This window comes from Ailuropoda melanoleuca, chromosome 5 (genome assembly GCF_002007445.2).
Source record: "Ailuropoda melanoleuca isolate Jingjing chromosome 5, ASM200744v2, whole genome shotgun sequence".
NCBI classification, from domain to species: Eukaryota; Metazoa; Chordata; class Mammalia; order Carnivora; family Ursidae; genus Ailuropoda; species Ailuropoda melanoleuca.
The window spans coordinates 48018006-48033301 of NC_048222.1; the positions used below are offsets into that span (position 1 = coordinate 48018006).

Consider the following 15296-nt stretch of genomic DNA (forward strand, 5'->3'; position numbering starts at 1 on the left):
GAAGGAAATGTTAGAACTGTGAAAGTCTGTAGACTTGTTCCCTGTGCTAGCTACAAAATATGTTCATTTCTGAGTGATGAAGATGATGAGAGGAAAGTTAACTTTCACATTTTTTACATTACTGATTTGAAGAAAGGTAGAGTTGAGCTCTTCATAGTCTGTAGCGGCGAGCTTGTTAATTTCCACTAAGGGCTGCTCTGGAAGTCGTGCAGGTTGTAAGCTGTGTAAAGGCACCAATCATATCTAAGTGTCCCCATTCACATAATAAATTGTATATTTATTGTAAAAATTTAACAGATGGAGGTAAAGTATCTTAAGGAATGGATGCCTTTTGCCATCCTTATTTTTATGGCCTAGAGATGGCCTCGCTCCCTTCTATTCTGATAATGAAAGAACAGTTATTTATTTCTCATCAAGGGGCAGTATTGCCTTATTGTATCAAAAGATAGGGAGGTTACATCTTCAGAGAAGTTTTCTTTAAGTAAATGACCTTTTTTCTCCTTCTAAATAATGTAGAATGGAACATCTAGCAACATATGTCAATGTATCTACCTTTCATCATGTTCTAATGAACATGCTTAGTGAGTATATTGTCTTACTATGGGCATTAAGTTTAGTTGTTACTGCTCATGGACAGTCTCGTTTCATTTATAGCTCCATTCACTTTTCCCTTTCTGCATTATTGAAACAAATCCTGGGCATCATATTTTGCTTTAAAATTTTCATTATGTATTTCTAAAAAAGAATGGTTTTATTTGACTTTTAGTATCACTAAATATACAATTCATACTGAAATGATCAATTGTGTATAGTTTTTGGTTTTTGTTTTTACAGGTTTTGTTTGAATCCAGATGCAAATAAGATGTACCCATTGTCTTTGATTGAAATGTTTATTACATCTCTTTTAAAAGATACATAGATTTTCCCTTCACTGTTTTATTTGTTGAAGAAATTGAATTGTGTATTCTGTAGAGCAAGGGTGGTTGGCAAAGCTTTTTTTAATGGGACTAGGTAGAAAATGTCTTAGCTGTTGTGGGCCATATGATCTATGTTACAGCTATTCAACTCTGCCATTGCTGTGTAAAAGCAGCCATAGACAGTGGGTAAATGAATGGATATGGCTGTTTCTGTAAAAATATTTACAATAAGAGGCATCTAGCATAGTTTGCCAATCCCTGCTTGTAGGGTTTCCAGAGTCAAGATTTTGCTGATCACATTTCTGTGGAGTCATTCAACATGATTCTTTGTTTACTGTATTCTCTCTAAATTGGTAAGTTGGCTATGGGATCTAGAGGCTTGCTGTCCAATTCAGGGCACCTCACCCCCACCCCAACACACCCAACTGCTTCATAGATAGTGTTGTGTTCTTCCATTTGGCACCACATAATGTCTGGTTATATCTACTCGATGATGGTACCAATCGTTGATGAGCCATACCCTTGGATCAAAGTAGTGATATTCTAATTCTACCATTTCTTCCTTATTTATTAGCTGGAATGATCCTAGAAATAGAAATATCTCATACTGTTTGGTTACTCAGTGGTACCATTTACAAAGGAAAGCCAGCATATGTATTTATGCCTGATGCTTTTCCTTTTATTTACCAGTTTCTGGAATAATGAGCCGTTCATTACCATCTTTAACAGTGATGAATGAGTTTTTTATTTTTCATTTTTTTTCCTTTAGTTTCATTTTGAATTCATGGATTTAAATATATTTAATGTATTTAAGTTCATTGTAGTTATCGTTGTTCGGTGTTCAAATTGCCCCATCTGTAGCTTGTGAGAGCCTCTTCATTTCAACATGATCCTAGTAGTCTTTGATTGCTTTCTGGTATGTAATGATGTTCCTTTTTCTTCTCTAGACCTAGTTAGCCATTGTTTCCTTTTAGTGGTAAATGGTTCTCAAGAACCTAGTCTTGCTAGGTTCATTGCTACTGGGTTTTCATGTTTTCTAGGTCTTTTCTTTCAATGTACAGTGCTAGTGAATGTGTGTGGTTTTTTGGTTTGTTTTTGCTTTTAAGTTAATAGATTTTGAGGTGAAGGGATCTAAGTTAAATCATTTTCTTTGTCTTACAGTACATATACAACAGTCTTAGAAACTTAATACCAATACCACTACCAGAAAGATTACTGAAAATAATTTAAGATTTTTTCCCCATTTTATCTGTCCTAAAGATGTACCCTTCTAAGGAATGAACAATTACTGCATATTAGACTAGTTCTCTATATGGTTATATCACCAACTCATACATACTTAGGTTGACTTGTTTCATTTTATTTTCAATAATTAAGGTATTGCTTTAAAAGAAGTGAATCTGTAACTTTTTGTGAGTATGTAATTCAAAATAGCTAAAAAATTTAATCTGTTTTTATAATTATTTACAATATTTACATGGTTTCAAAATCAAAGCTATGAGAAAAATGCATTAAAAAAAAAGTCCTCTTCACTCAAGCCAGTTTTCAGGCTTACTTGGATTTTAAATATTTGGCCCTTAAGCCTCTGTTATACTACAGAATTTCGTTCAAATTCTGCTTCTATTAGTTACCTACAATATTATGACTTTGGGCAGATTCTCTTAGTCAGTTTCTGTGTCTGTAAAATGAACATTGTAATTCCTACCTGCTGGATTGATGGTTAGGATTGATCATAGATCCTGGCACTTAGTACATGTGCGGTCTGGTTATCTGTGATATTGTTTTATTAGCTTGAAGATACCCGGTACGGAGAATTTGGGGGATATTTTTCTCAAAAATGTTTACGTTTGCTAGTGCTTTAATTCTTAAAAATTTCCTCTAATCTCAGTCTCTTCACTCTTCTGTGATCACACCATGTATATTCCCTTTTCTATTTGCCCTTGCCCTTAGTGTTTCTCTAATTTGATACCTGTTTTTTGCCATATGAAGTCTGTGTACCTCAAAAGCCAGATTTATCTGTATCTCCTCCATAAAACTTTCTCTAATATCTCGTATGTAGTGCTTTGCAGTTCACAAGAACTTTTTACATCCATTATCTTATTTAATTATTTATATTCTATTTAGGTCATATGTTATCTCTATTTTATGGGTGAAATTCAGCTAGGTGGATAACAATACCACAGAGGTGTTATGATGTCTAGTTTGGTATTCTTTTCACTAAACAACTGCACACTAGTAAATGTTGTTTTTTGAATTCCATTGTACTTACACAGTGCTGCAGTTAAACCCGTTACATACATGGAAATGAGCAGTTAGTTCATTCCCTCCATCTAAAAATGGTAGTGTCTCATGTCAGTAAAATGAATGTCAGTAAATCATTCAACAAATATTTATTGAGTACTTATCATGTGCCAGGTATTTTGTATTTCCTATGACCTTCAGCATATTGCCAGATAGATAGCAGGCAGTTGGTGGTTTAAGGTTGTTTGGAAGGTTTATTTTAAACAAGCTGAATATAGTGTTTATATACAAGTCAGGGGAAAAGAGGCTTTCCAGAAGAGTCTTCTGGCGTAACACATATATGTTACACGTCTCAGAAGATTAACCAGAGGAAGGTAGAATGAATGCATATATATGCATATATATATATACACATATGTGCATGTGTATACTTACTATATATATAGTAAGCACTTTATTAACCCCAAAATAAGTCCTTCGCTCATCTTTGTCTCTTATCATTGCTGCTCCTAGGATGAAATAAAAATAGAGAAGCTTCGGATATGACTTTTGGCATTTGACTAAGGGTTGTATATCCTGCTATAAAGATAAACAACGTGGATTCGTACCTTACAGAGAGTATTTGCTTCATTTTCATATGTAAAATGTTCCATTTTTTCAAGATAAACTTAAAAAGTAAATATAAGAGGATGCTTTATGTTGTTACTGATATACTATATTTTTTATTCTGGAAAAAACCTGTTTTCAGTGGAGGAAAATTATTTTCAGATAAGGTGCATATCATTTATATCACTTAGACAGGAGCAATTTCCCATTGTCTCTCGTGTATTTCTTCTTGTTTCCTTATTACAGGGACTTCTAGGCTTACTTAGGGCCGGAGGTTTGACTCCAGTAGTGCTTTGTTTACTGCACAGCAAAGCCTGCGCTGATCTGCGGCTCGTCTTTTCTACTCACCCCAGTTGTTTCTGTACTTCACCCCCAACTGTAGTCGATTTTATTTTCCAGAAGCTGGGTCAGACTCTCCAGGGGCATTTAAGTATATGTTACCTCTAATTTGAGAAACTAATGTTATGAGCCCCTTCGGAAGACATGTTGAGTGATTAGGATAAATATCTAAAAGCTCTTCAGCAAATAAGGCAAACCTTACCAGTTATTTTAGCAGCAAGAAATAGCATTTCTAATTGGTAGAATTACAGCAGAAAGGATTTTGTTTTTTACATCACAGTATTTAAATTTTTTTACTTTTTAAAACAGGAGATAATTTGGCCATTTTTTTTCTTGAACCTGTCAATATTGCAACTCTAAAAGAATAACTGTGAAGTGGTGTGCTGTTGGTAGATAAAGAAGAGGCAAGTTGCATTCTTTAAGTTCATTTGTTCTTCTGCGTAGAAGTTAAGATATTCCAGTTTGTTTACTCCCCCCAAGACAAATTACTAAACTTAAAGAATTTGGAAGAAAAAGATAAATCAACAGTTCATCCTTTCTTTGCTGCCATTGCCTGATACTCCACTCAAGTGAAAGCATTTTTCTTTCCTTTCCAGATGTTGCAGATTAGAAACAATGACTAAAACTAAATTCTGGTTCAACAGAAGGACAATAAAGAGGTTATTAGAGCCTGGTATAATGGACCTATGTGATAATATGATTCACTTTGCTATCAGTCAGTAATCTACTTGTTTTTGGACTCTTACTTCCTAAGCTTGTGGCTTAGTTGTTTCAGTGTTTTTAGTTTCCTTCATGTTTAGTGTGTAAAACAATTGGGCATTCCATAATTTTGGGGCACTTACATGCTAGCTTAAAGTCGAAAAATTGTTTAAAATGATTTCTTAGAAATATGGTGGTTATAATTTTGAGCATATGGTAAAATATTTGACATTTTTCAGGAATGCATGCTCTTCTGAAGTCTAAAATTGTGTTATAAGATAAATACACCATTTAAACTTTTGTTTACGGTTCAATTTTTAAAGTCTTCTCACTCTAAAGCAGTAGTTCTTAAAGTGTAGTCCTTGGATGCATCAGCATCACCTGGAAACTTGTTAGAGATGCAGATTCTCCAGCCCTGCCTCCAGACCTGAATTAGAAACTCTGGGTTGATGCTCAGCAAACTTTCTAACAAGCCTTCCCAGGGATTCTGATACAGACTCAAAATTTGAGACCCACCACTCTAAGGCTCGTATGTGGTAGCTTCACCCCACCTTCACTGAAAATGATCTACTGCTACTCAGCTTTTATTTCTTAAGTTATAAATTAAAACATCCCTCAACTTGTTTTCCTTTCCTGAGATTAAATGAATATTTGCTTATTTGTTATGATCTTTAATTTGGGGAAAATGTTGGGTTTTTTCTTGGTGCGACTTTGACTGCCTTCAGGGGTTTTTGCAGGATTTGCCGGGTAGAGAAAAAGGGAAAATCCCTTTGCAGTATTCCTGTTTTCAGGCCTGTGCCTGCTTAATTTTAGATTAAGTGAAGAGAGCACATGTTTTAAAAATAAAATCAGTCATATTTTTAAAACAGTGTGATTTACTATTTTGATTACCTGTTGTGCAAATACCATTTATTTAAAGTGTCTGACCATCCGGGCATATGTGACCGCTGTGAATTCATTTTCAACAGAAAAAAGGAACGAATAATTTGAAAATAACTACTCTTGAAGTCACCCCTCTTACTTCTGAGATACCGGAAAGGGTTTTTGTTTGTTTGTTTGTTTTATTGTGCATTCAAGCCCTTGAAAATGTATGTCTTCATGGTATACTTTCTCGTACTATTTTGAATAGCACGCCCTAAAAGTCACATAAGATAATCAGGTCAGTCTTTTGGCAACTCTTTGATGTAAGATTCAGATTCTATAAACTAGTTTTGAATACTGAAACTAATCCAGTTGATTGTTGATCTAATTACTGATAGATTGACCTGTTTTGTCTGAAACCACATCCACCAGATAATGTGCCACATTTCTCTAAATGGGCTCTGGCCCTGAATGGAATATCCTATATTTGTTAGTGATAGGTGTCCCTAATTAATATTACCAAATTATATACCAGTTTAACTTCACTGCTTTTGTGCTACTACTAAAATCTAGTTTTAAGTGAATTCATTTTACATTTGATTATTCTTTGAATTTCAGGATGGTGAGGAAGAAGAAAATGAGAAAGGTATGTTTGATGCCAAGTAGAGTTTAAAAATTGCTCACATTTAGAAAAATAGTAAATTATATGAAAATAAAACATTCCTTATTTGAAATCTTATTTTTGAAATGAGTTTATTTTCAAATTTATCAATTTAGTGATTTAAGTTAGCATCTTGATTTTATTTTTCAATTGGTTTTAATTTTCTTTTTAACATTTAAGATATGTTCTAACTTAATGGTACATATCAGTTACTGTAGTGGACATTGCCATATTTTATTTAACCCAATTATAATTTTATGTTTTAAAATAATGTCTAGCATACGGTAAGTTGATAATGTCCTTTAAGACTGGCACTGCAGTAACTCATACGTGCTTATTGGGGTCCTAGAGTGTAACATAATTAATTGTACAACCGGTCCTCAAAATGGGTGACCAGGAGACTGACTTTTTGTTTGCTGCGTAGAGAAACTTTCATACAGTCTTCCGACAGTTTTCATAGTTTAGGAGAACTGTCTCATCCAATACAATTGCAGGGACATCAGTAGTAATGCATTGATCAATATGAGGTTATGGAAGAGTTCTTGGATCGAAGTCAAAGGATCCTCCTTTGGACTAGAAAGGACATGGAACAGGGTTCTAAGCAAGGCAGAATAAAAAGCCCAAAAGCGATGACGGAGTAAAGCTACTGACTGAAAATCTCACATGCCCGAAGCCTTTCCATTTTGGGGGAATGCAAGACATCTTCGAAAATGGTAATTGCGGGACTGGCTGAACAGGATGAAGACTGGAAATAACCAATTTCCTGAACATTATGGAGCAGGCCATCTTTGGAGCCTTCTGTAGCAGTTTTCCATACGATTCGGGACTACCCAAGAATTGGATAAGAAGAATGAAAAGGATGGGGCCCTGAAAAACTTGGAAGACTGATTGATATCCTCAGACTGTGACCTTTCAAGATGTCACCACGGGAGCTCTGAAGGTCACGAGGGTTAAACCCAAGATGATTCGAACACTGAATAACAAATCTGCACGTTTGTCACTATCTCGTGGAGGAAAACAAAATCTTCCATATGCCATTAACTTATAACCACAAATGAAGAGCTGTATCCTCAGGATGGAACCATTTCCTCACTTTTGTTGTTTGGTATTTGTATGTAGAGAGCATTTTTTCCATGAAGAATAAGTGATCCTGGGTAAAGGATTGTTTATGTTAGTTAATACCCTTGTGTTTTTTTTTCCCCCTAACCTTCCATCAGTGCTAATAACTGGCTTTATATTTTCTAGGTCCTATTCTAGCTTATGAATATGAAATTGTTTAAACTTCTTGTTTTGCCATATTTATTCCTGTTAAATCCTCTTAGATATAGCAGGTTCTGGTGATGGTACACAAGAAGTATCTAAACCTCTTCCTTCAGAAGGGAACCTAGCTGAGGCTGATCACACAGCTCACGAAGAGATGGAAGCTAATGCGCCTGTGAAAGAAGCTGAGGATGACAACATCTCGGTCACAATCCAGGCTGAAGATGCCATCACTCTGGATTTTGATGGTGATGACCTCCTAGAAACAGGTAAAAATGTGAAAATTACAGATTCTGAAGCAAGTAAGCCAAAAGATGGGCAGGACGCCATTGCACAGAGCCCGGAGAAGGAAAGCAAGGATTATGAGATGAATGCGAACCATAAAGATGGTAAGAAGGAAGACTGCGTGAAGGGTGATCCTGTCGAGAAGGAAGCCAGAGAAAGTTCTAAGAAAGCAGAATCTGGAGACAAAGAAAAGGATACTTTGAAGAAAGGGCCCTCGTCTACTGGGGCCTCTGGTCAAGCAAAGAGGTTTGTTTTTCTATGTCAGTTCTTTACGATACTGAATTCCAGCATTCAATAAGATCACTCTACATTAAGGGGGTGGCTTCAAGACCATGTACAGTAATTAGTACTTATGATCCTGCCTATAATATTTTTGACCGTCATAAGTTACTTTTAAAAAAATTTCAAGATCTTCGTAATAATGCAGTGTGTCCTACTGATTGCATTGTTGAATTGTCAGCATATATTTGGTTTTTTTTTTTTTTTGGTTGTTTTTGTTTTTTTTTTTCAAATTGACAATTTTTTTGTGTTTTATTTTTAAAAATCCTTGTGATGATGGTTAATGAAACAACTATCAGTCCTAAGAACACAAAATGAAGTCAAGTCCCAGTCCTGAAATCTGGAGAAGATGGCCATATATCCACTGAATAGAATTATCAGAAAATCTAGATCTTCAGGCATCTTGGGGAAAATCAGTGCAAGAATCCTAAGGGAATCATTTGCTCAAATAACCTAATCTAGGCCTTTGGAATTGTTAATTTGTACAAATAGTACCAGTTTGAAATATAGTCAATATCAAGCTGTTCGATTTTTGTTTTTTGTTTGTTTGTTTTGTTTTGTTTTCAATTTTCTTCTGGTGATTTGCTTCTTTAGCTCTTCAAAGGAATCTAAAGACAGCAAGACATCATCCAAAGATGACAAAGGTAATGGATTTTTTCCTGTTTGTTCAGTGGTAAATTGCATATTTTCGTTAAAAAGGAATAATTGCCTGGGGTTTCCTTTGACCTTTACTCATTAAAAATTGACATACTAAAAATTTTCGGTGGGCCTCGGTGTAAACTATTGGGCTGAACAGATTTCCGCAAGCTCTGGGTGTGATTGAAGCATTAACGCTTTAATTACTTAATCTGTAAACTGATTTGAGTATGCTAAAAGTAACGTGTTTTTCACATTGTGTCCTAAGCAACTATATAATGTTAATGCAATGGATATTTCGTTTTCTTATGGTGTAATTATAGAAGTGTTTTATCTTCAATTGTAGTCATTTGCAACCCTTACACACAACTTTTTCTGTGTTCTGTCTAGTAGGAAATGTACTGTAAATAATAATTGCCTCTATTTGTGGAGTCAAGTATTTAAGAGAAAATCAGTCTCTAACATTTGGTTTTACTTTTTTTCATTGTTGAAACCAGGGCACACTTCTGGTAACGTAGCCAGTATAGAGTATTTTGATTCTTGAAGATTTACTTCTTAATTTGACTTATTTGGTTTGATGGGAGTCTTGTGCAGGAAATTAGTTTTATTTTACATTCTTGTAAGCTTAAAGATGCAGTATTTGTTATTGGGATGTCTGGTTATCTCATGGCTGTGCACTATCGTCTCCTCTTGTACCTATGCCATCTACTTGAAAAACATTTCTTGTTTCTTAAAAAAGGCATTTTAAGGGAAAAATAACACCATTCAGGTACTGCAAAGTCCTAAAATGGCTCTTCAGTGAATGTTAATCTGTTCTGTGGTTCATTTAGTGTTATTTTGTTGGTATGTTTTTATAGTTGGACATCTTAGTGACTGATTTACTAATTGACAATTAATTGTAATACTTAATATCCCTTACAGTTTTGGTTAATGGACAAAATACAATAACTGTATTAAGTGTTACCCTTTAAATTTAGAAGGTTAGTGGTCTTGGTTAAATGGTAACTTTTTTGTATTACTAAACATTTTTTTTCTGTAAGAGAAGTACCTGGGCCCAGATGTTACTGGTAACATAAAAAAGATACACACATTTCTTGTTAGCATTTCATAAAATAAAATCGATCCTTTGATAAATGCATTTTTTAAGAGTAGAAATGCAGCAACCATTAATATTTAAAATGTTTGAGTCAAGTATGTGTTGTCTCCTCACGTAAGTCTACACTGACACTAATTTTTCAGCTGGAACTTGTGGCGTGTAATATTCTAAAGCATTGATATTTTAACTCTTTCTACATGTAATAAGCTGAAGTTACAAAAATTGTTACTTTTAATCATTACCTACTGTTTTTCTTAAAGTGGGGTAAGAATTGTTTTCCAAGTAAAGTCAAATGAATGAAAGCTCCCCTTTTAGAACAGCGCGTTTGAGGAAAAGCACTGGAGGGTGACTGACGAGGCCTGTATTCTAAGAAATGGCATCTCTGTGTGTGAAACCATAATTTGTGTATGGAAGTAGTACAAAAATGATTCATTACATTTACCTATTCTAAAGGATTTCGAGGCTTCTGATTTTATTCTTGTAATTAATTTGTTATAGAAGTTTTTTTGGTATTAAGTCCAGAGTTAACTAGCTGCATATAATTTCTTTTTTATTCTTTCTCTACTAGAGAATGAAGATGAGCTGTTGGTTAGTCTTTGTTATTAAACGTTTAAATTCTTGGAAATAGTTATCCCTTGCTCTGACTGTTGCCTCTTGCACTCCCAGTTTCTCAGGACCTAAAGCCCAGAACAGATGTGGGTAATTAAGCAGTCTGTACGTTTCTCGATGACTGCTTTCTGGTTGTTTATACTCAGTGCAGTGGTAGAGGATAAATGATTAAACTTAACAGTGAAAGTCCAAGACCTGTAGTTGATATTTTACACATTGTGATTTTAAACTCATGCAGTTGGAAGTATACAGATGTTCAGACTTGTCTCCTCACTAGCTGTATTGTCTCTTGTGTTTGATTTTAATAATAGCAGATTCATAGGATTTTGATACAGCAAGGTTGTACTATTATAATTTAACTGAATTAAAGGAGGATTTTATAATTTTGAAAGAATATGGACCAAATAATTTTGTTAAAAAATAAAATTTCCAATTAAGACACTAAAATGTCTGATATTAAATCTCTTCTAGGAAGTACAAGTAGTACTAGTGGTAGCAGTGGAAGCTCAACTAAAAATATCTGGGTTAGTGGACTTTCTTCTAATACCAAAGCTGCTGACTTGAAGAACCTCTTTGGCAAATACGGAAAGGTACACTTTTTATCTATCTTTCTAGTATCTCCATTTGAAATGGGGATTATATTCAAAGTGGTATTATATAACCTTCCAATATCTTGTTTTTCTCAGGACTGGTATAGGCATAATTATTGCGTTCTGTGGTATTGGTGAATTTCGTCATAAAATCTCACCCTAAGCCCTCGGGATCTTTTTATTAAAAGCTCATATTTTGAGCCCATTTCAGCCAAGGACTGCATTTTGTTTTTCACATTCATGGTGATTGATTTCTAGAAACTAGAGTATCTGAGGCTGTGATCTGGTCATTTGAAAAATACAGGTAAACTAGTATTAGACAATGGGATGTAGAATTTGGGGGTGGGGTGGGAACTGATGTCCCTGTCATCATACAGGTTCCAGTACAGTAGTGGAGAAAAATGTAAAACTGGTAAAAATATACTTAATCAGAAGTTGTGATACGTGGTATGATGGAAAGAGTCGCTAAGAGAGCAAAAAGGGGAGGATTTCAGGAAAGGTTTCCCTGGCATATAAAGGGAAGACCTAATAGAAGAGAAGAATAGTTAATAACTAAATTAATTAAATAGTCAGTTAATAGTTGTTGAATAGCATTGTAGTCGATCTGTGTCCCTTAGGGCACTCACTACTTTCTACCTTATATTTTTGTTTTTCATTATATATCATACGTAATCTACCCCAGTGTAAGCTCTTTGATAGAGACTTTATCTGCTATACTTTGTGTGCACGGAGTAGGCTTTGGAATATTTATTAAATTAATGACCAGTATTGGTAAATAACCATTAGTGAATGTTACAAAAATCTATCCTGTTGATTTTAGGAGTCTTTTTTTTTTCTTCTTCTTGTAATATAGAAAGTTGCCTGAGTATTCAGGATTCTTGTAGGTGTCAGATACAGAGCAGTGAGAATTGTAGTCGCATGATCAGCCTTGGTTGGTAATTTATTGTTAAGAGATCCAAAACCAATATTTTAATGCTGGCATTTCCTGGGACTAAAACTATATAAAGGACACCATGCACTTTATAATAAGACCTTGGGCTTAAAAATCAAGTTGCTGTTGGAGCAAGTCTGCCTTTCCCAGAGTTGAGTATAGCTGAAAGTTTCTAGCCATTCACACCACACAGCCTCCTAAATTCCCTGTTTACCTCTTCATGGCATTATGTCTGTCTTTCTCTTTGTTCAGCACTAGATTGTTCTCTCACTTTTCTTCTTATTCACCCATCCCTTGTCTCTCTTAACTATTTTATAGACTTGAAATTATTTGCCACTTTGATATTGGTATAATTTTAGAAGCACAAAACAGAAAATGTGTCTCTTTAGAGTGTATTTTTGTAGCGTGTGTTTTAAAGACTGCTTTTTCATATGTGGATGATTCTTTATTCATTTTTTGAAATTTCTTTGAAAATTTAGTTGCTCATTATAGAAAATTGTTAACACTTTTAGAAACTTTCTAGAAGGTTGCCTTTTTTATTTTTCCTCTAAGAGATTAAGGGTGGGCTTATGATAGGGGAAGTTTGGCCCACATCTAATTGAGAATATTATTTCTTTGCTTTCATTAATTGTGCCATTATTTCATTGATGTGACTAACTGTTTTGGCTATATATTTGAAAAAATTAAGAAAAAAAAAAGTAGGTAAAATTGTTTTTTGACACTTTAAATTGTTCCCCTGAATATTTACTAAGTACTTAAAAGCAGAGTAGATAGCGATCACAAGAATATGAAACGGAGGGGCACCTGGGTGGCTCAGTCGTTAAGCGTCTGCCTTCAGCTCAGGGCGTGATCCCAGGGTCCTGGGATCGAGCCCTGCATCAGGCTCCCTGCCCTGCTGGGAGCCTGCTTCTTCCTCTCCCACTCCCCCTGCTGTGTTCCCTCTTGCTGGCTGTCTCTCTGTCAAATAAATAAATAAAATCTAAAAAAAAAAAAAAAAGAAAGAAACAATAATATGTATCCTAAATTTATCCTTCATCACGAATTTCTGTATCCTGAATATATTGTTTTATTTGAATAGTCTCCTGAAGTTTTATCTATTCAGAAATGTATGTAGTTGTAAGACTTTGTAAAGTGTTATCTTGTGTTATAGGTTCTGAGTGCAAAGGTAGTTACAAATGCTCGAAGTCCTGGGGCAAAGTGCTATGGCATTGTAACTATGTCTTCAAGCACAGAGGTGTCCAGATGTATTGCCCATCTTCATCGCACTGAGCTGCATGGACAGCTGATTTCTGTTGAAAAAGTAAGCTTGCCTAAATGTATATATGAGGTTACTTTGAGGCCCAGTAATGCTCAATTTAAAGATGTTATACCAGTAGGAAGTAGAATTTGGTATAATTTTTAATATTTATTTTATTTTTTTACTTCCATGTTTTCCAGATTTTCTCCCAGCAGCATACTTTTTATGATCATAAATGTGTCTTACAGTTTTTTTGTGGGTTTTTTTTTTTTCTTTTCTATTTAAACCTTTCAGGTTAAAGGTGATCCTTCTAAGAAAGAACTGAAGAAAGAAAATGATGAAAAGAGTAGTTCAAGAAGTTCTGGAGACAAAAAAAATATGAGTGATAGAAGTAGCAAGTAAGAATTTATTTTTTTGATAAGCACGTAGATTTTTTGGGAAATTTGTGAAGTAGTTCTCATTGTGTTGTTTTCTTGGGTGGTATGGTCAGGACACAAGCCTCTGTCAAAAAAGAAGAGAAAAGGTCATCTGAGAAGTGTGAAAAAAAAGAAGGCAAGGAGACTAAGAAAATAGAAGGTAAAGACGAGAAGAATGATAATGGATCAAGTGGCCAAACTTCAGAATCGATTAAAAAAAGTGAAGACAAGAAGCGAATAAGTATGCTATGTATCTTTCTTCTCGATCCCTTTCTAATGCTTTCTACACCTTCATTTTTACAGCGGAAGGGCAAACCTGAGATTACAGTCCAGATAAATATTTAAATTTTGTCATTAGATGTACTGTGGTAGAAAGGGAGGTCTGGTAGCGCTAGTTGTCGTCGTCTTTTCTTGGGAAACAAAGGTGTTCTTTCAGCTGAGCCGCTTTACTGGAGGACCCGGGTTGGCTGGAAATGGTCGTGGATTTGTAGCTGTGTGACTGAGTTGGGATCTTTTGCCATCACAGAAAGTATTTATGTTTGTGGATTGAGTTATTTTTAAAAACTATGTACAATTAAGTTCTCATAGAATAAGTAGGTTTTTTATAATTTCATACACTGGTTTGTGAATATCTGATTATCTAAGAATTCAGCATTTTTACATTATATCGGTTGTCTTTTTTAATGAAATGTTTTTTAGGCATTTGTTTATCTACTTTTTTTTCCTCTTAGGTTCCAAGAGTCCAGGACATATGGTAATACTAGACCAAACTAAAGGAGATCATTGTAGGCCCTCAAGAAGAGGAAGATACGAGAAAGTAAGTCTCTGTGAGGGATTTTGTATACTATTCTACGTGTTTCCAAAAGAAGATAATTTAATATCTCTGTAGCCATTCTTTGCATACTTCAGTGCTTGAAAATCTAAGAAGAATGGACTGTCATTACTCATTTAAACTTTTTAAATGAGCAGCTGAACTTGAAAGCCAAAACCCCAAATTATTTTAACTTCTAGTCCTGTTATAATTTTTTTTCCTATAGATTCATGGAAGAAGCAAGGAAAAGGAGAGAGCTAGCCTAGATAAAAAAAGGGACAAAGACTATAGAAGGAAAGACATCTTGCCTTTTGAAAAGATGAAGGAACAAAGACTAAGAGAGCATTTAGTTCGCTTTGAAAGATTGCGACGAGCAATGGAACTTCGAAGGTAGGAAAAGAGTCTATTTTATACCTGTCCTTAACTATAAGTACATCTTTAATGCTAGTTACAAACCAGATTTCTGGAAATTGTATTCCCATAGAAAGCTGTTGGCCACTTTTAAGAAGTACAGTAAAACCTAATGATTTCTTAAGTTTGCATAGCATTTTATAATTTACAAAGTACCTTTCCATCTGTTTCTCTGTCTCAACTGTTCTGTAAGATTAGGTGTGCCCATTATTTAATTGAAAAAATGGAGGCCCAGGGAGGCTAAATGACTCTTCCAATGCCACATGGCTAATGAGTGGCAGAGTCGGGACTCAGACCCAAGTCTTCTGACTCCAAGTCCAATGCTCTTTCCTCTACTCCAAAGCTGCCGCCATGAAAAATGTGACTTTTAAAGGAAAAAATGATGTTGAGATAAGATAGTCTCAGTGTTGT

At 34.8% G+C, this 15296-nt stretch overlaps 1 protein-coding gene across 1 annotated transcript in view; it reads left to right on the forward strand.

Annotated features, from left to right (window-relative positions):
- The window catches only part of SLTM (SAFB like transcription modulator), a gene marked incomplete at its 5' end in the record, with an annotated part of 41657 nt that overhangs the window by 16099 nt on the left and 10262 nt on the right, over window positions 1-15296 (forward strand). The window contains 9 exons of the mRNA XM_019807299.2: window positions 6282-6309; window positions 7647-8115; window positions 8743-8792; window positions 10961-11079; window positions 13161-13310; window positions 13542-13645; window positions 13738-13904; window positions 14395-14480; window positions 14701-14864. Coding sequence (XP_019662858.2) covers window positions 6282-6309; window positions 7647-8115; window positions 8743-8792; window positions 10961-11079; window positions 13161-13310; window positions 13542-13645; window positions 13738-13904; window positions 14395-14480; window positions 14701-14864 — 1337 coding nt within the window. The remainder of the gene's footprint in view (window positions 1-6281; window positions 6310-7646; window positions 8116-8742; window positions 8793-10960; window positions 11080-13160; window positions 13311-13541; window positions 13646-13737; window positions 13905-14394; window positions 14481-14700; window positions 14865-15296) is intronic.